The sequence below is a fragment of the Pongo abelii genome, chromosome 18 (genome assembly GCF_028885655.2).
Source record: "Pongo abelii isolate AG06213 chromosome 18, NHGRI_mPonAbe1-v2.0_pri, whole genome shotgun sequence".
Lineage (NCBI taxonomy): Eukaryota > Metazoa > Chordata > Mammalia > Primates > Hominidae > Pongo > Pongo abelii.
In genome coordinates, this window is record NC_072003.2 from 87,515,148 (window position 1) to 87,534,946 (window position 19,799).

The 19,799-nt window shown below is 52.4% G+C and overlaps 2 protein-coding genes across 30 annotated transcripts in view; one reads left to right on the forward strand and one right to left on the reverse strand.

Moving 5' to 3' along the window:
• The window catches only part of BANP (BTG3 associated nuclear protein), a 125,354-nt gene extending 119,302 nt beyond the window's left edge, over nt 1-6,052 (forward strand). For 22 of the 29 annotated variants that reach the window (XM_024233474.3, XM_054534269.2, XM_054534272.2 and 19 more), the window contains 2 exons: nt 661-804; nt 5,348-6,052. In XM_024233474.3, the coding sequence (XP_024089242.1) occupies nt 661-804; nt 5,348-5,419 (216 nt within the window). In that variant the 3' untranslated portion in view covers nt 5,420-6,052. Of the gene's footprint in view, nt 1-419; nt 597-660; nt 805-5,347 lie in introns of those variants that run through there. The other 7 variants (XM_063717795.1, XM_063717793.1, XM_063717797.1 and 4 more) reach the window with 2 other exon arrangements.
• Nucleotides 6,053-6,380: 328 nt separating this feature from the next.
• LOC129050864 (large ribosomal subunit protein uL6-like) lies at nt 6,381-8,548 on the reverse strand. The gene has a single exon (XM_054534278.2). The coding sequence runs from the start codon at nt 7,037-7,039 to the stop codon at nt 6,551-6,553; it is 489 nt and encodes a 162-aa protein (XP_054390253.1). The 5' UTR covers nt 7,040-8,548; the 3' UTR covers nt 6,381-6,550.
• Nucleotides 8,549-19,799: the final 11,251 nt, after the last annotated feature.

The following is a 19,799-nucleotide window of genomic DNA, read 5'->3' on the forward strand; positions in this document are numbered from 1 at the left end:
CACCAGAGCCCACCCAGGGGCCTCACCTATCCCCCATTCTCATCCCATACTCTGGGAGGCGGTACAAGGTCGGGAGGGCCAGCGGGGCTCTCTGCCACCAGGACTCACTTCCGCCTCTCTTGGAACTGGGCCTCGCTTTCCTGCGAGCTTCTCCTGGGTTCTCAGTGCCCACCAGCAGCTCCTTTGCTCTCCCTGAGCCCTTGAGGTCACTCTGCCTTGGGAATGGGGAGGGTTTGGGTCTCAGCCTCACACTCATGGTCCTGGCTCGGATTTTAGCCCTGAGTGGCACTCTGGGAGCACTTGTGCTCTTCATGGTTGCCATTGGGATTTTCCAGGAGGCTCTGTGGCATTTGCTGTTGCTCTCTCTCAATGTGGAAACTCTGCCTTGCTTTTTTTTTTCCCTTTTGTCCGCTCTGTAGGTGCTCGAGGGGGGAGTTGCAGATCCAGCAGAGACTCGACGGCACTCTCTCACTGGATCTGATGTGACTCAAGAGTGATGGGGAGACAGGATGTGCCGCAGAGTCCTCGGTGTGGCCCTGAGGCCGTGTCCCTGCTGCTCAGGGGACAGCGCCTGTGGGCTGGGGTCTACGGTCTGTGGAGCCATGTGGGTTGTGGGTTGTGGGCCACGCCACTGACGGGCCCCCGTGTCTCTCCCTCCAGGTGCTGCAGGGCGCACAGCTGATTGCCGTGGCCTCCTCGGACCCCGCTGCAGCGGGCGTGGATGGGTCGCCACTCCAGGGCAGTGACATCCAGGTTCAGTACGTGCAGCTGGCGCCGGTGAGTGACCACACGGCCGGGGCGCAGGTGAGTCTGGGGCCCCGCGCCGGGACACTGAAGTGATGGCACGGCCGCCTGCTGCTGCCACCGGGCACACATGGCCCCGGGGCTTTCTCGTGACTCTTCCCGTGTGGAGGGCACGTGATTGGACACGGATGCCCATCTGAGGGTTCTACGTCTCACACTCGCCGTGAACGTGAAGGTGAGAAGGTAGATCCTGCCCCAGTTCCAAATTCCAACTGATTCTTGAGACTGTCCTGTGGAAATGTTTGTAAATTCAGGGGCAGAAGTGAAGCTCTGCCCTGTCCTCCCTCCACATAGCCCTTTCCTGTGGGCTGGGGAGCATGGGGGCCCCTTTAGCCCAAGAGCTCCCTGCCCCTCGTTGAAGGTCTTAGCTTGGGGCAGAGCCAGCACCTTGGGCTGTTGTGACCCTAGCGTCCGCCAAAACAAAGCGCAGGGCTGCTGTGCTCGGTGGATGGCCGGACGGGTTCATGGCCAGCATCTCCATACCTCGCAGGCGGAAGCCCCTGAGGGTGAGGCTGTGCTGAAATCTCCAGCGTGGCCGAGGCCCAGACAAGAGCCCTGTGATGCCGTGGGCTGTTTGCTCTGAACACAGGAGGCGGAAGGTGGCCCCGCATCCGGGAGCAGTCTTGGCCCCGCAGCCTCCGTGCCACCTGCTTTGGGAATGTGCCCAACGGGGACCTTGTCCTTGTTCTACCTCCAGCCTGGTGGTTGGCTGCTGCCCAGCCCTTCTGGAACATTCTGGCTGCTGTCTTTGGGTCTGTTTCTCTCCTTTCTGTGGACGCAGCTCTGGTGATCCACTTGTGTCTTGATGCCATCTGCCTTCAATGCTTAGAATTAAAATCCTAGATATCTGAGCAGCCTTTCCCTGCTCCCTGGACACTGCTGAGGGCAGGTGTGCCCCTCAGCCCTCGGGAGGAGAGGGCTGGGCTCAGTAGAGCTCACGCTCACGAGGGTGCGCCAGTCGCCAGGCTGGGCGGTTCTGCGGTCCCTCAGCCGCGGCAGCCGTGTGATGATGTCAGTGCTCACCTGACACTCACGTCTTCTTCACAGCGGGGCAGCTGCGGGCCCAGAGTTTAAGGACCCGTGTCCTGTAGAAGGCCTGGCCCCTCCTCCTAGACCCTCCTCCTGGCCCCTCCTCTGGCCTGAGCCTTCCTGCTGTGCCCACGGGCACGGTGGCCCCCGCAGAGGCACGCCCTGTACTCTCTGCCCACGGGCACGGTGGCCCCCGCAGAGGCACGCCCTGTACTCTGTGCCCGTGGATGCGGTGGCCCCCGCAGAGGCACGCCCTGTACTCTGTGCCCGTGGATGCGGTGGCCCCCGCAGAGGCACGCCCTGTACTCTGTGCCCGTGGATGCGGTGGCCCCCGCAGAGGCACGCCCTGTACTCTGCCCACGGGCACGGTGGCCCCCGCAGAGGCACGCCCTGTACTCTGCGTGGTGTTTGGTTCCACATTGTCGCTGACCTCACTGGAGATGGGCTGGAAGCACGTGAGGGCCATGGGCACAGAACGCGCAGGCAGCGGGGAGGGGGTGGGTGGGATGGTGAAGGCAAACTCGTTCGGCAGCACTTATTTTATGTGGTGTGAACCTTGGCCTGTCCGTGAAGAACAGTCAGGCGTGGCTGCCTCAGCCCATGCTGAGGACGCGTGGCGGCCCCTCGTGCCGTTCCAGATAGGAGCGCTGCAGGAGGGCAGTGAGGTCAGCGCCCAGGAAACTAGATGTGGGGGCCATGCCTGAGGGCGTCCTGCTGCATTATAAGTTTCTGGTCATTTTCAGATTTCAGAATTGAAGAAACCTGTGTCCCATGGTTGGTGTTTACACCCCTAGCTTCCTGTAAGCTTTCTCTGTCACCATGCCCTCCCTGGCAGGCCCCAGATGAACGATTTAATTAGGATCCATTGTAATAGCCAAGGAAGACGGCATGCTTAACGGGCCGCTTTCCCTGCAGAAAACCCCAGCGTGGTTGGACTTGGTGGTGAGCAGGTTTGCCCATCTGAGGCCAGACAGCTGCAGGGTGCCTTAGCTTGTCACCAAGGGCTCAGCTCTCTGCCTTACCATCTCAGCTTGTCCTCAGGCTAGCTCTGCCCCACTGGGAAGTGACCGAAGGCCTTCACGGTGACTCTGCAGGCGTGACTGCACCCAACAGAGACAGGTTTCTGGTTGAGCCTCCTTATCCACATGAAGCCCCCACCCCAGTCATGCTTGGGAATAGCCTTGCATCTTGCATGGGTCAGAGCAGGGTCACGCGCTTGAGCTAATTCTAGGAAAACCTGTGGCTCAGCTGTGAGGGCCTGGCTCTGAGAAGTTGGGGTTCCCTTAGGATGGAAGGCAGGTGGCTGGCCTGTGGGGGTGGCCAATCCTCAAAGTGGAGAGTGGGGCCTGTTCCCTGGAGCAGTGGGTTGGGAGGGTAGGGGGGTGCCATTTGCAGGGGAAGACACTTGTCTTAATGCAGGGTGGCCTGTGGGTGTCATAGGCTCCCTGAACCATCTGTAGCAGAGGCAGCACCTCCACCAGCCTCTGCCCGGAACATGGGTCTGGCCACTGTCCTTGGAGGGCAAGTGAGTCCCTCCCAGCCAGCCCAGGCCTGTGCCCCACTGTCCCCACCCACCCACGTCCCCAGCTGCCTTTCCAGCTGTCTGGGGGAAGGGGCTTTGCATCCATCAGGCAGTGGCCCCCCTACCCCAGCCTCCCATGGCCCTGGTGTAGCTCCTCCAGGGCAGCTGAGGTTCGCCCCTTCCCGTTAGGCCTTCCCAGCTGTGGCCGGGCCCTCAGGAGACAGTCCCCGTACTGACCCCTCATCCCACCCTGGAAGGCCCTCCTCCATCCGGGGAACAGTATATGTCGAGTGTCATTTGACATTTGTCTTGAAAAAGCACAACCTGGACCAGGTGCAGTGTTTCATGCCTGTAATCCCAGTGCTTTGGGAGGCCGAGGCAGGGGTGTTGCTTGAGCCCAGGACTTCAAGACCAGCCTGGGCAACGTAGCGAGACCCCTATCTCTACAAAACGTAAAAAAATTAGCTGGAGCCGGGCACGGTGACTCATGCCTGTAATCCCAGCATTTTGGGAGGCTGAGGCAGGCCAATCACCTGAGGTCAGGAGTTCGAGACCAACCTGCTCAACCTGGTGAAACCCCATCTCTACTAAAAATACAAAAATTAGCCAGGCATGGTGGCAGGTGCCTGTAATGCCAGCTGCTCTGGAGGCTGAGGCAGGAGAATCACTAGAACCTGGGAGGCGGAGGTTGCAATGAGCCGAGATTGCACCACTGTGCTCCAGTCTGGGTGACAGAGTGAGACTCCATCTCAAAAAAATTTAGCCAGGCGTGGTGGTGTGCACTGGTGGTCCCAGCTACTTGGGAGGCTGAGGTGGGAGGATCACTTGGGCCCATGAGGTCGAGGCAGCCGTGAGCTGTGCTTGCACCACTGCACTCCAACCTGGGCAACAGAGCAAGACCCTATCTCTAAAAAATAAAATGAAGCAGGACCTTAACTATAGTAGAAGTTGCCAGGCCTCTTCTCCCGTGGGCTCGGCCGTGGGCTCGTGGCTTCTCCTGGCTCTTCCTTTGTGGTTCCTGTGCCCTCCAGCTGAAGCTTCAGGGAGTGTGCACGGAAGCCCTAGAGTGGGCTCCTCCACTTGGGGCATGTTCCGCGTGGCTGAGCTGGAGGATGACTGACTTATTCCATGACTATATATTTTTCCTTTACTTTTTTTTTTTTTTTTTGAGATGGAGTCTGGCTCTGTTGCCCAGGCTGGAGTACAGTGGTGCAATCTCGACTCACTGCAACCTCTGCCTCTTGGGTTTAAGCAATTCTCCTGCCTCAGCTTCCCTAGCCGCTGGGACTACAGGTCTGCACCACCACACCCGGCTAATTTTTGTATTTATTGTAGAGACGAGGTTTCACCATATTGGCCAGCCTAGTCTTGAACTCCTGACCTCAAGTGATTCACCCGCCTCAGCCTCCCAAAGTCCTGGGATTATAGGCATGAGCCACTGCACCCGACCTCCTTTAACTCATTTTAAGATAAAGCTGTGATTTCATATTTAAAGTCCTTTTAATATCTGTAACTCATTGACCAGAACTTGTATCTTTGAGGGAAGAAACATAGCTGCCCCGAAAATCCTTTGTTGAAACATTGGGACAGTGTTGATAGGAAGGCAAAATGGTACCTGAAGCTTCAGGGAAATCTTAGGGAGGGCCGGGATATTCTCCACTTCCAGGTTACTTCCCAGTGAGGCAGCAGGTTGGGGCTGGAGAGGCAGGAGCAGCTGCCGCGCCGGCCCGGGTGACCGAGTCCATGTGGGGGGCAGGCCGGGGCCTGGGTGTGCCCGAGCTGCCCTGGGTGCCAGGGTCGTGGGCTCGTCGTTCCGCTGGGAGCCAGGCGTTCTGTACCAAGTCGGGTGAGCCTCGGGGCCGTCAGGGCTCCTTCGCACTCCTGTGTGCGTGTTTCTGATTCTGCCTTAAAGTCACTGGCTGTTCATGACACCCGCTGGCCATGCAGTGCTGGCTGTTTTTCTAGAAAGTCCCTCCTTTCTCCCTTTTGCAGACGGCCGAAGCCCTGCAGCCCACGCTACAGCCGGAGATGCAGCTCGAGCACGGGGCCATCCAGATCCAGTGAGCGGTGCCCACGGCACCAGGAGCCCCCGGCACCAGGAGCCCCTCGCGGGCTCTGCCTACAGCCCGGCCCCCACGCGCCCTGCTCTCGCGGCCTCGGCACAGGCAGCGGCTGCACCTGTTCTGCTGAAGTGCGTCTGAAGGCTGCTGCCTCCGCGGGGAAGAGCATCCTATCAACTGAAAGAGCAGCCGCCGCCGCCCCCAGCCGGAGACCCCTTTCGTTTGAGTCATGATGTTGGTGTTGGAGGACGAGGGGAGGCACAGTGCGGAGAGCATCGCGTATGCGCGGGAAATCAAGAACTATGATATTTTTCTGTTTAAACAGCTTTTTTTAATTTGCTATGGTGTTTATAACAAAAAAAGAAAATTTGAAAAAAAAATCCCAGGGGAGTAGCAGGAGCCCTTTGCTGTGTGCTCTGTCTGGTGTCATGAGACGGGAGCCCTTTGCTGTGTGCTCTGTCTAGTGTCATGAGACGGGAGCCCTTTGCTGTGTGCTCTGTCCAGTGTCATGAGGCAGGTGTTTGCAAAGCCAGCTCTTGGTTCCGATGGGGTATTGCTGACCTACTTTTCTAGGGGAAATGCTCTCAAACACTGTAATTATGCATTTCTAATGAAATAAAATGTATTTATGACCACAGCAGCCTTACGCTTTTCCTCCTGTGAGACGGTTCGCCAGAGAGTGCCTGTCCCTGGGGGGTCGGGCTCGCTGGCCTTCAGGCCACGCTGCTGCCCTCTTCACTGTGCAGACGGTAGGTGTGGGCACCCCGGGACAGTCAGTTCTGTTTCCATGTCATAGGCACTGTCGAGGGGAAACCTGGTTTAGGACACAGCTGTGGAACTTCTTGTTCTCGTAAACCACAGAGCTCTGCCAGCTCCAGAAGGCACAGTCCTGGGGTCCTTAGAGAAAGTTGCAGCCACAGGGGCAGGCCCTACTGTTTACACATTTTTTTTTTTTTTTTTCCCAAATCAATAGGTCTTTTATTGCATCATTTAAATATCACAAGTAGGTCTTAAGTGTCATCTGGCATCTTCTTTCTGTAGCCGGGTAACTCTTAGATCTTATTCATCAGCCTGCTGAACAGTTCCTTTTTCAGAGACATAGATACCATCCAAAAATTTCCTGATATCCTTGTTTTTAACTGTTGTGGCTTGCTGAATTTGAAACAAGCTCAATGTCATTTCCTTCAAGGATTAATTCATCTTTCTGGGCTTGAGATACCGAACAAGCAACACCTGGTCTCATCCGAACCCTGCGGATGTATTTTTCACCCAAGAAATTTCGGATTTCAACAAGAGACCCATTCTCCTGGATAACGACGTTGATGGGGAAGTGAGCATACACAGACCTCATCTTGTAACGGAAGCCCAGTGTAACACCCTTGATCATGTTCTGTACATGACTACAAATAGTCCGAATGGTAGCCAGTTCCTTTCTGTTACCCCACCATTTGTCAACCCGGAGCCTCTTTTTTTTCTTTCCAAGAAGACTGAGTTCTACATTGATGTGATTGAAGTCCCTCCGCAGGGTTCCTCTGGGGCCCTTCACGATAACTGTGCATCCCTTCAGAGTAATGTCGACATTTTCTGGAATGTCGACAGTCTGATTGCTGAGAATGGTCTTCATTCTCGCAGTAGACGCAGCAAAGCACACATTTTTTTTAAGGCAGAGATAATATCTGCAAGTAGAAGAGCCAGAGGCAGTTTGAATCCCTGGTGACCAGCCGTGCCTGGCCTGCTTCACCCACACCGTTGTGGCAGCTACGTTAGGGGCTTGGGAAGGGCCTACGTGGAGTCGTGTTTGCTGACTTAGAGCGGGGCCTCTCTCTGCTTTCTCTGGGAGGAGTTCCGCGTCGCCATCCAGACGGTCGTAGCTCCAGCTCCACCCCGTCAGGATCCTGGGCCGGGTCCCCTTGGGGGTGAGGGTCTTGGATGAGCTGCTCTTGAAAGGGGGATGGCGCTCATGGGTTCTGCGTCTCCATCGTGGTGGGGCTGCCTCTGAAGATGGCCACCACAAGGAGCCGGGCCGAGGCGTCCCGGGAATTCACCGGAGCTTGGCCACTCTCCAGGAGACAGAAAGGACCAGCTGGGAGGCAGGGTGTAGAAAGTCAAGTCCACACGTGTATGATTGGAATCCCAGAAGGAGAGAATGGAGAGAACAGAAGGAAGATGCATTTCAAGGATTCAGGAAGTAGAATAGAACTCCAAGGAGAAACGAACATCAGTCTCTGCCTCGACACACGCAAGTATCACAGGCAAAGATAATTTTGACAGCAGCCAGAGAGAAAGGACAGATGCCTGCGATGGGATGAAAGCAAGGCAGCAGGCGTGGGCCCCCACTGGGTGCTGGGTGGAGGGGGAGCCACTGGTGCAGAGGAGGGAGCTCTAGGTGTGGGGCTGGGTCTTCAGTGAACCTGTTGTTCAGGATGCTGGTGACACGCCACCAATTGACCCAGCAGTTCCACTTGTGGGGATCCACCCTGGAGCTCTGAAGACAGCTGCTCACACATGCACTTGTGCCTGGATGTGCCCAGCAGCACGGCTCATACCAGCCAGAGGGTAGACGCAACCTGGGTTTCCATCAGCAGATGAAGGGAGAAACAAAGCTGACTGTCCAAAGAATGGGACGTCATCCAGCCATGTGAAGGAACGGAACGTGGATGCGTGCTGAGCAGAGTCTCCAAAGAATGAGACGTCATCCAGCCACGTGAAGGAACGGAACGTAGATGCGTGCTGAGCACAGTCTCCAAAGAATGGGACGTCATCCGGCCACGTGAAGGAACGGAACGTGGATGCGTGCTGAGCAGAGTCTCCAAAGAATAGGATGTCATCCGGCCACGTGAAGGAACGGAACGTGGATGCGTGCTGCAGCGTGACCAGCACTCGGGGGAGCGGTGCCGAGTGAAGCCACGTGCAGAGGACAACTTACTGTTTGAATCCATTGATATGAAATGTCCAGAAAAGACAACTGCAGAGAGACTGGTTCGTGGTTGCCAGGGACTGGGGTGAGGCAGGATCGGGGGTGACTGCGAGTGGGCATGGGGTTTCTTTTTGGGTGATTAGAATGTTGTGGAATTGAAAGTTGCTGAATCCTTCACTTAAAAGGGCGAATTTGTTGGCATATAAATTATCTCAAAATTACAAAAATAAAGAATTAGGTGATACTTAAAAAGAATGTATAAATAAGAATTGAGGCCAGGTGCGGTGGCTCATGCCTGTAATCCCAGCGCTTTGGGAGGCTGAGGTGGGAGGATTGCTTGAGCCCAGGAGTTAGAGACCAGACTGGGCAATATAGTGAGACCCCATCTCTACAAAAAAATACAAAAACGATGAGCTGGGTGTGGTGGCACACACCTGTGGTCCCAGCTACTTGAGTTCCTGAAGTGAGAGTATCACTTGAGCCCAAGAGGTTGAGCTGAAGTGAGCTATGATTATACCACTGTACTCCAGCCTGGGTGACAGGGCAAGACCCTGTCTCAAAAAAAAAAAAAAAAAAAAAGCTGTCATTTCCAATGACACCTCCTTTACAGGGAATTGTTAGGAATTTTTCTTCAAGAGCAGGAGTATGCATCCAGGGGAGGTGCCTAGAGTAAGATGGAGCGATGGACAAAGAGAATAATAAACATACATAAATCGTTTCATTGAAATCTTAAAAACAAAATACTGGAAAACATCATTACTGTGTAACTTGAGCCATGGACGAAGGGAGGTGAATTGTTTTAAAGCCCCTGTATTGCCCTGCAGAAAAAGGCTGGAAGGGCCGTGCAATTTTTTTTTTTTTTTTTTTTTTTTTGAGACAGAGTTTCACTCTTGTCGCCCGGACTGGAGTGCAGTGGTGTGATCTCAGCTCACTGCAACCTGTGCCTCCTGGGTTCAAGTGATTCTCCTACCTCAGCCTCCCGAGTAGCTGGGATTACAGGCACACACCACCACGCCCAGCTAATTTTTGTATTTTTAGTAGAGATGGAGTTTCACCATGTTGGCCAGGATGGTCTCAATCTCTTGACCTCGTGATATGCCTGCCTCGGCCTCCCAAAGTGCTGGGATTACAGGCATGAGCAACCGCGCCTGGCTTTGTTTTTTGTTTTTTTTTGTTTTTGAGACGGAGTATCGCTCTTGTTACCCAGGCTGGAGTGCAGTGGTGTGATCTCGGCTCACTGCAACCTCTGCCTCCTGGGTTCAAGCGATTCTCCCGCCTCAGCCTCCCGAGTAGCTGGGATTATAGGCATGTCCCACTATGCCCGGCCAAGGGTCGTGCAATTTTAAGTCCTGGAATTCACTGTGACAAACACTTCAGAAACAAGGCATAGAAAACGTTTGTAGAGATGCAAGGTACTGCAGCAAGGTGACGAACACCTTGACCCAAGCCACGTGTAAGGAATGTCACGCCCAGCAACCTCAGGGAATGTGCTCTTCTCCAAATTGCCACCCACTAGACTGTGAAGCCACCTCAACGCCACAGGATGGGGGCTTGCAGAATATGTTTTGTGACCAAATGGAATTAAGGCAAAAATTAATGAGAAGAAAAGTAGAAAAATCCCTGAATGTTTGGGAGTTAAATCACAAACATTTAAATAACCCCTAGGTCAGATAAGAAAGAAAACTGGACATGTGAAGGTATTTGTAATTGAATGACAAGTGCAAATTGATCAAAACTCGGGGAATACATTGACAGTTGTATTAGAGAAAAGCTTAAAGACAAGGAAAAATTAAGGAAATGAGGCACAAAACGTAGTTACAACCAACAAAACCAAATTGGATTCTTTGAGAAGATTGGTACACTTGAGAAAACCCTGGTACACTAGTCAGAAAAAAGAGAGCAAGGACAAATTACAGTCAGAATCTACGAACCCTTCAGACATAAAAACTTGAGGCTGTCTCAAAAGTCAGTGGGAAACGTTAGATGCAATTGACAAATTACTAGGAAAAAACTGCTATCAGAAGAAATAGAACATCTTACTAGCCCCTGTGTTTCAGAAATCTTACCTATATCTTGTCACAAAGAAAAACTACAGGCTCAGCATTTCAATGTTACGTGTTTCCAAATGTTTAAGAAAGAATAACGGTCTTTTAAAAGTCTTCCACAGAACCAAAAAAAACAACAACAAAAAAACAAAAAACATGAGACTCTCATTTACCATCTTGTTTTATGAGGCAGCATAACCCTGACAAGGATGTTTCAAAGAAAAACAGAAAATCCAGGCCAGTGTCTCTCTTGAACATCCTAAGCAACCCTAAACAACATATGAATAACCCTGATCCAGTGACATTGAGGGATAATATGTCATGATCAAGTTAGGCTCAGGAATGCAAGGTTGGTATAATATTTTAAAAGTCAATGTAATCCATTAACAAAAGAGGTAAACTATATGGTTATCTTAATAAATGCAGAAAAGTAATTTGTAAACTTCAACACCCATTCATGATGAACTATGCCTAGTGTTCCATTATTGGAACACCAAGCATGTGGGAGTTCTTTATATCCTATTGCTTGAGCTCATTGCCAAGCAGTAGGCGACCTCAGGCATAAATGTGTTAAGAGAACCTTTAGCAAACCAGGAATAGAAAGGACCTTCCTTAATTTGATCAAAGGTATCTATAAGAAATCTACAACAAGCAGCCCACTCAAGGGTGGAAAGCGGAGAGCTGCCCCCACCCCCCTCTACCACTCCCTGAGATGTAACAGACAAAGATGGCTGCCCCTCACTGCTTTGCGCTAGCACACCAAGGCAAGAAAAGAGGCTTAAAAGGGCCGGGTGTGGTGGCTCATGCCTGTAATCCCAACTTTGGGAGGCTGAGGCAGGCGGATCACCTGAAGTTGGGAGTTCAAGACCAGCCTGAACAACATGGAGAAACCCCATCTCTACTAAAAATACAAAATTAGCTGGGCGTGCCTGTAATCTCAGCTACTCGGGAGGCTGAAGCAGGAGAATCGCTTGAACCCGGGAGGCGGAGGTTGTAGTGAGCCAAGATCGTGCCATTGCATTCCAGCCTGGGCAACAAGAGTGAAACTGTCTAAAAAAAAAAAAAAAAAAAAACTTAAAAGGCTTTAAAACTAGAAATGAAGCTGTCAGTATTTACAGGTAGTATGGTTATGTGTGAAGAAAATCCAAAGGAACTCACAAGCAAACCATTAATAAGTGAATTTACAAGATTCCTGCCCACGAGGCCAACATACAAAACACTGATTATATTTCTAAATTCCAGAAAAGAACAGTAATAATCACTTACAAATGTTATTATAGACACTAAGAAATTTAAACTATGTAGAAACAAATCTAACAAAAGATGTCTGGGACAGAAAGCTATAAAATATTAGGAAAGTGAAGAAAACCTAAAACAAAACAGAACAAAACAAAAAGGGATGTAGCGTCTTGGTGAATGGACAAAAAGGGATGTAGCGTCTTGGTGAATGGACAAAAAGGGATGTAGCGTCTTGGTGAATGGACAAAAAGGGATGTAGCGTCTTGGTGAATGGACAAAAAGGGATGTAGCGTCTTGGTGAATGGAAGCCTCAGTATCATAAAGATGATCATTTTCTCTAAATGGTACATTCACTGCAATTTCAGTGAAAATCCAAGCAGAGATTTTTGTGGAAATTGCTATGTTTATAGTAGAATGATTTATATTCCTTTGGGTCTATACCCAGTAATGGGATTGGTGGGTCGAATGGTATTTCTGGTTCTGGGTCTTTGAGGAACTGCCACATGTGTCTTCCACGATGGCTGAACTAATTTACATGCACGCATATGTCCATTGCAGCACTGTTCACAATAGTAAAGACATGGAATCAACTCAAATGCCCATCAGTGATAGACTGGATAAAGAAAATGTGGCCGAGGCAGGTGGATCACTTGAGGTCAGGAGTTCGAGACCATCCTGGCCAATATGGCGAAACACCGTCTCTACTAAAAATACAGAAATTAGCCAAGCATGGTGGTGCGTGCCTGTAATCCCAGCTACTTGGAAGGCTGAGGCAGGAGAATCACTTGAACCTGGGAGGTGGAGGTTGCAATCAGCCAAGATCACGCCACTGCACTCCAGCCTGGGTGACAGAGTGAGACTCTGTCTCAAAAAAATAAAAAATAAATTGGTTATATATGTATGAGTTGATTTATGGACTCTGTTCTGCCAGGAGCAGACACCAGAGCTTCCTGATCCTCCTCGGAAGCCTGCCTGCCTTCCTTGCTGCTGGGTTATCTGACAGTTAGTGAATTTTCCCCTCTACCAAAAAAAGAAAAAAGGCCAAAGACATGAAGAGTCACCTAAGAGAAGGCCTCCAAATGGCCAGTAAACATGAAAAAGTGCTCAGCTTCATTGATCAAATGAAAACCGCTAGAATCCCTAAGGTGTAAAAGGCCAGCGCCATGGAGGGTGTGAGCAACTGGGCCTCCCGCACACCCTGGTGGGGTGGAAGACGGTGTGGTGCCTTCTGCCAAGTGAGCTGAGGCCACCGAGGCTGCAACGGCCCACGTCGGGTGTACCCATCAGAAACAGCAAGTGGGCTTCAGGAGACACCGCCAGGATGGCCTCGGCAGCCATAGTGAGCTCGATCCTGGAGAGCCTCAGACACCCATCACCAACGCAGAGTTGCTGCTCGTCCCATGGAAGACTGCAGCAACATAAAGGAGTGGCTCGCAGCTTCCACAGTCACACCAGCAAGTTGCACGTGTGCGTGACGTGGGACACAGACATGCAGTGTGATCCTGTCTTGCCCCTTTCAGAAACCAATGAAATCATCAGTGGGTGAGACATTCTCTGCAGAGGGTGAGGAGGCAGGGATGAAGAAGCGAGGCAGAGGGCTTCCGGGAGGCTGGCATTGTTTCCCAGTCTGCGTGTATTCACTTTGTCAGATGGTGTGCTATGATCTGCACACTTCACAATGTCATTCTTCAATTAAAAAAAAAAATTAAAACACAAAGGGCCAAAGCTGGCCACGGGCAGACCTGCACTAGGAGATGCTGTAAGACTGTACATGAAGCGGCAGGACCACGGTTCCAGACGGAAGATCCGAGATGGGGAAGGGAGGAAGAGCAGAGAAAGTGGTAAATATGTGGGCAGGCCAAAAACTGGATTTATAAAAGAAGAGGTCTTGTGGGGCTTAAAAAGAGAAAAAGATAAGAATTAGCATATGTAAAAGAAACTTCAGGATCCCTTATCCGTTAAAGGCTACACCCAGAATATGTAACTTTCACGCTAGTAGAGGGGAAAGCTACAATTAGAAAAATACATGGTCTGTCCAGAAGAAGGCAAGGAAGGACGGGGGCCTAGCCTGGGGGGTGTCCGCTTGGCAGTGCTGCTGGCCCTCCTTGGGGTCAACAGGAAAGCTGACTGAAATGTACAAATGTGCTGAGAGTCTCAGGGGAGTGCAGCCCTCCTAGTCAAGGGTCCGGGCAAGGAGAGTGCCTGGGCATCGGGGCAGCCCGGGGTCACTTTTCTCCTGGGCTGGTGGCTGCCCTGGCAAGTGCTGCCTGGGTGGGTGTGTGGGGCCTTGGCCAGCCTCACAGCCGGAGGGATGGGCACTGGGACCTGGGGCTGCCAAGGACGAGGGCCCCAGTGTACCCCTTCCCATTGGGCTGAATCGTGGGAGGGCTGCACCCTGAGTCTCCCGGGGCTGCCATTCAGCTTCACATCGTCCCAGTCATGATCCTGGACTGACGTGGTCTTGCACGGCTGGTGTCCCCAGCTGCCAGGCAGAAGCAAACACTAATCTTTCTGGGAGGAAGATAATGCTGAATTACGTCTGTGAGCAATTTTGCAAATACGGTATCCAGCACACAGAAACAATGAGGCAAAGGAGAGGAAACAATGTCAATAAAAACCTATGGAAATAGCAGAGAATAGAAACAGACCCACAGTGATGAACTGGACACTTTTAAAAAGTACCAAACAGGCCAGGCGCAGTGGCTCACGCCTGTAATCCCAGCACTTTGGGAGGTTGAGGCGGGCGGATCACAAGGTCAGGAGATCGAGACCATCCTGGCCAACACGGGGAAACCCCGTCTCTACTAAAAATACAAAAAATTAGCCAGGCATGATGGCGGGCGCCTGTAGTCTCAGCTACTTGGGAGGCTGAGGCAGGAGAATGGCGTGAACCCGGGAGGCAGAGGTTGCAGTGAGCCAAGATGGTGCCACCGTACTCCAGCCTGGGCGACAGAGCGAGACTCCGTCTCAAAAAAAAAAAAAAAAAAAAGTACCAAACAGTAGCTCTACTACTAGAAAACAGAATTATCAAAATTAAGAATTCAGTATGTAGGTATAATAGCAGATGAGACACATCTGAGGAGGGAGGAGGTGAACTGGAAAACAGGGAGGAAGAGATCCCAAATGATGTGTGTTGCACCAGACACCGAAGGAGGAAAGGACTCCATTCCTTCACAAGCTCTTCCAGGAAGCAGAAAGAGGTGGACATCCCCCAACTCATGTTTCGAAGCTAGCATTTCTTTGGCATCAAAATCTGAAGACATCAGCAGAGAGAAAAAAATTACAGCCCAATCTTACGCAGATACATTCTTTTCTTTTCTTTTTTCTTTTTCTTTTCTTTTTTTTTTTAGATGGAGTCTTGCTCTGTTGCCCAAGCTGGAGCGCAGTGGCACAATCTCCGCTCACTGCAACCTCTGCCTCCCAGGCTCAAGCGATTCTCCTGCCTCAGCCTCCTACTCAGATAAATTCTAAGCAAAATACCAGCAAACCAAATCTAGCAGTGAACAATCTCATTTGGTAACTAACTGTGGCTGGATTCAATCAGGTGTCATATCTTGTATTCTGTACCCTTTTAAGCTCTCTAATTAATCATAACAGTTTCCAATAATATAACAATCTCAGTCCTTTAGATTTTCAACATGACACGTGTTTGGGCTGTGACTGCAGCTTGGCTTGACCTTAGCATATCACTCAATGTGACTTGACACACTGACAGATTAAAGGAGGAGAAATTCATGTGATGTGATCCTCACGGCCGAGGCAGACGCAGCTTTTGAGAAAATTCAGCATCCAAGAAAAATGCTTAAAAAAAAAGGCCAGGCACGGTGGCTCACACCTATAATCCAAGCACTTTGGAGGTCAGGAGTTCGAGACCAGCCTGGCCAACATGGTGAAACTCCGTCTCTACTAAAGATACAAAAAACAGCCTTGCATGGTGGCGGGCACCTGTAATTCCAGCTACTGGGGAGGCTGAGGCAGGAGAATCGCTTGAACCCGGGAGGTAGAGGTTGCAGTGAGCTGAGATCGCGCCATTGCACTCCAGCCTGGGTGACAGGGTGAGACTCCGTCTCTCTCTCTCTCTTTTTTTTTTTTGAGATGGAGTCTCGCTCTTTCGCCCAGGCCGGACTGCAGTGGCGCTATCTCGGCTCACTGCAACCTCTACCTCCCGGGTTCAGGCGATTCTCCTGCCTTAGCCTCCCCAGTAGCTGGAATTACAAGCGCCCACCACCACGCAAGGCTGTTTTTTTATATTTTTAGTAGAGACAGGGTTTCACCGTGTTAGCCAAGATGGTCTCGATCTCCTGACCTCGTGATCCACCCGCCTTGGCCTCCTGAAGTGCTGGGATTACAGGCGTGAGCCACTGCACCCAGCCAACTCTTAAAAAATAAAAAAAAGCATTCTAGAAAATAAAAGGAATTCCCTAGACTTGATCAAGAGTTTCCACAGAAGCCTTGCAGCCACAGCGCGCGTCCCCATCATCGGGAGCAGGACTGGGTGCCATTCTCACAGCTTCTGTTCAGCTGTGTGGAGGTCTTGGGAGCAGAGAAAGAAAACAAGCCAGAGGTACACTGTGGAAACGAACAGACAAAACAAAACCCACTATTCGCAGGTGATGTCACTGTGTTCTGGAAAACTCCAAACAATTTCCAAAGAAAACCTAAAATATTTCCCAGGGATAAATATCGGAAATATTAAGAGATGTCAGTACGTTTTTGGGGATCAAAGTCAGTAACAAGGTGTCATTGCGTTTCTGTCATCAGCAGTCATGCGAAAAGGAAACTTTAAAAAGCCGCCATTCAAAAAGCTTTAAGATATAGAAATGTCAAGAAATAACTCCAATTAAAGATGCAAAAGATGTTTATGGGAAAAAAATCATAAAACTTTCCTGAAAGAGGTTAAAGCAGACCTAAATTAAAGGAGCCCCGTCCCGCATCCGTGGATTGCAGAACACATTGCGCTGACCCCTGTTCTGCCGCCTCCCCTGTAGCTGACTCCCCTGGCCCCTCCTTCAGCCGGGCCAGGAGCCTAGACCCGCGCACCCCTCTGCGTGGACACACCCTCAACCCCTTCACACCTCTGAGGACTCACCTCGTATGACTCACCTAGACAAAGCCCCAAACTGAGATGATATGAACCTTCACCTGCCCTGTACCTGAGAGCTGGAGAAGCAGCACACACCTGTTTGCATTTTTGCTGTGAAACCACAGGCTTCCAGGCAGCCTCTTCATTCTGCCCAGCGGCCCCACTTCCCTTCCCTTTGCCTTGAACCTGTATGCCGCCTCCCCACCTCCACTCCACTGCTGGGGATGCCTCCCTGTTCATCAGCCAAAGTAATCAAAAGAAACCCCATGGGCACCCCAGCCACATCCACTCACCCACCCGCCCCACGCTTGCCGCCTCCTGCTCCCCGACATGGGCGGGTGCCCGCCCGCCTCCCCCAGCAGCCCGGCTGCAAGAAGATGGGCCAGAGTCAGTTCTCTGAGTGCTTGGCAGCAGGCGGTCAGCTCAGCTGGTGGGAACAGCAGGATGGTGTGGACGTCAGCCTGGCACCGGGCAGGGGTGCCCCTCAGCAGAATGGCATGGGGGCTGTGGCAAGCTCCCCTCCATCTCTGGTCCCTGGAGTCAGACTAGACCTTCGCCGCAACCGGCTCGAAGGTTCGGATGGATGATGGATTGCCCGGCCCATCTTCCCCGGGGGGTTTGATCTGAGACCATCAGGATCCAGCAGCCGTGAGTGTGATGGACGAACCGAGACCATCACCCAGTGGGGAAACGACATCTCACATTGAAAGAACACCAGGCATTTCTACACAGTGGGGGAAGGAAATCTGTCCTGATTTTAAACTTTGGCTCATCCGTGAAACAAAGGGTAGTGAACTCTGTGTAAGGAGACGGCTCATTTCTATAAATGGCCCTCCAAGAGCTGAAGTCCCGGTCCCGAGAGATGTGTGTCACGTGTGTGGCCTTGTGATACAGCCGCTGGGGTTCTCTGTCCACTTCTGGGTCCTCCCCGTGTTGCTGGGTGGGCTCCCTGTGCCACCACCCCAGGCCTTGCAGGCTGGCTTCTCAGTGGACTCGGCTGTGGAAGGTCCTGGCAGGGCAGGTGCTCCTTCCCCAACACCCCCGTGACTACAGCCCCATCCCTGGCACCAGCATCCTTGAGATCTTTGCCCCTCAAGCCCCTAACCTTGCTGGTCTCTGGGGCTGTACAGAAACCTGTTTCTTGCAGGGACATACATTTAACGTCCATGAAAGCCTCAGACCCCGTGAGCACACCTGCCTAGCTGTGTTGTGGACGAACAAGGGCTGACAAAATGCCTGTGGAGGCTGATTTCACCGGAGTCAGTGGAAGTCAGTCTAAGCAAAGAGCAGGGGCAGGGATGAAAATAACAGAACAGTCACCCAGGTAGCAACCGTGTGCCGGGGAGGCTGGGCCAAGCATTTATAGAAACTGCCCAAAGAACAGCACGGGGCAGGCGTTTCGGCCCATTTTACAGACCAGGAAAACGGGCAGAGAGGCTGAGTGACTGCCCGAGGCCACATGCAGCTCTCCCGCCCTGTTCGCTTACGCACATTCTTGGCTGTGCAGTGAAGGGAGTTCCCAGCAGTGTCCCCCGCCCACTTGCATCTCCCACCCATGGGCCTGATGGCCGCAGCTGGGATCCACCGGACACTGCAGTCCCCCAGGCCTCGGGTCTGTGCCTCCTTAGTCACCTGTGAAGCACCTCCTGTGTGCCAGCTCTGCCCGTCCAGGGAGAAGCAGCACAGCCCGGCCACCCGAGGCCTCCTGTGCGCTTTGCCGTCTGAGGTCCGTGATCAGAACTGTGGGCTTCTCCCCAGAGGTCGGGGCAGCGACAGGACAGCCTCAGCCTCTTTAGATGCTGCCTTCAGGGAGCAGTGAAAGAGGGAGGGAGAGACGGAGAGCACCCGGGCGGGTCTCCCAGCCACGCCAGGCAGGTGGGCGGGATTTATGTGCCAGGTACCGTGCTGGCTATCACCAGGGCCTGGTGGTCTCTTGGAGTCACAAGCAGCCGCCTGAGATGAGGTTTATCATTTTGAGCTAAAATAGGACTGAAGCTCATTCCTGAGGGGCTGGCCAGGCCGCCTCTCCCTGCCTGCCGGCATCTCCACTGCCTCTGCTGTCCTGAAGCTCTTATGAGGGTTCACATTACTAGGACACCAATGTGGGTTCCCCTCTGGGCTCTGGCCCCAAGGCACCCCAACCTCAGACATGTCACCGCCTGGGCCTACTACAAATGGAGACGGCAGTTCTATGATGGGAAAATCTCGACACCATCGTTCATTTGGGCTATAGAAGAAAAAGAAATTATTTTCAGCTGCAGCTTCGTTTTTGGAATCTGGGCAAAAAAGTTAACAGTGGAGGGGAAGGAGGCTGGGCACCCTGCTGCGAGGCTGGTTCTTGTGGTCCTGGGCACCGTCCGGTCACTTTAAAGAAGGAGGTGTCCCCGATGGTACACACGTGCCTTGTCAGGGTGCACTGTCGGCCGCCTGCTCGTGGTTGGGACACACATGAGGGCTGTGAGGACCCGGGGGTGGCGGCCAAGTGACTCCGCAGTGGCCCAGTTGCAGTCTCTTCGCTTGCTGGATGGTGGCTCAGCCTGACAGGTTTCACAGGTATTGACGGGTCTGAGTCCAGAGCTGCCCCACACAGACAGCCCCTCCCCAGGTCCTGCGTCAGCGAACGAGAGGTTCCTGCCCAGACCTCGGGTGACCCCAGCTCCAGTCACTTCTGCCCAAAGGCAAATGAGCTTTTCCTAAAGTCCAAACCCAGTGGTCCCCACAAATCCGAGCAAAGCTGGAAAGCCTTATTCGTTTTGTGGTGCACAGGGCGGGCGACTCTGCGGCTGAAATTGCTGTTTTCAGCTACTATCAGCTGAGCGTCGCCTGGAGCCTCAAACCGCATTGAGGGCTTTCTGTGCTTTGCCTCCCAGAATCCTGGCTGCGGCCTCATGAAACAGGTGCTGTTAAAATCAGCTGCATTGGAAACAGCCGAGTCAGGCAATGAAGGCACAGAGAGGTTAGACAACTTGTGGAAAATCATGCAGCACCGGTGCCTCCACATTCACACTCCGCCCCTCTGTGTCCTGCAATCCTGACCAGCCCCACGTTCCCCAGGATGAGCCACTAGCATCCCGGAAGGGGTTAATCCCTCCCTGGAGGC

What these genes read in the sequence shown, in the direction of transcription:
- LOC129050864 (XM_054534278.2), bottom strand. Translation starts at nt 7,039, where the DNA reads ATGAAGACCATTCTCAGCAATCAGACTGTCGACATTCCAGAAAATGTC.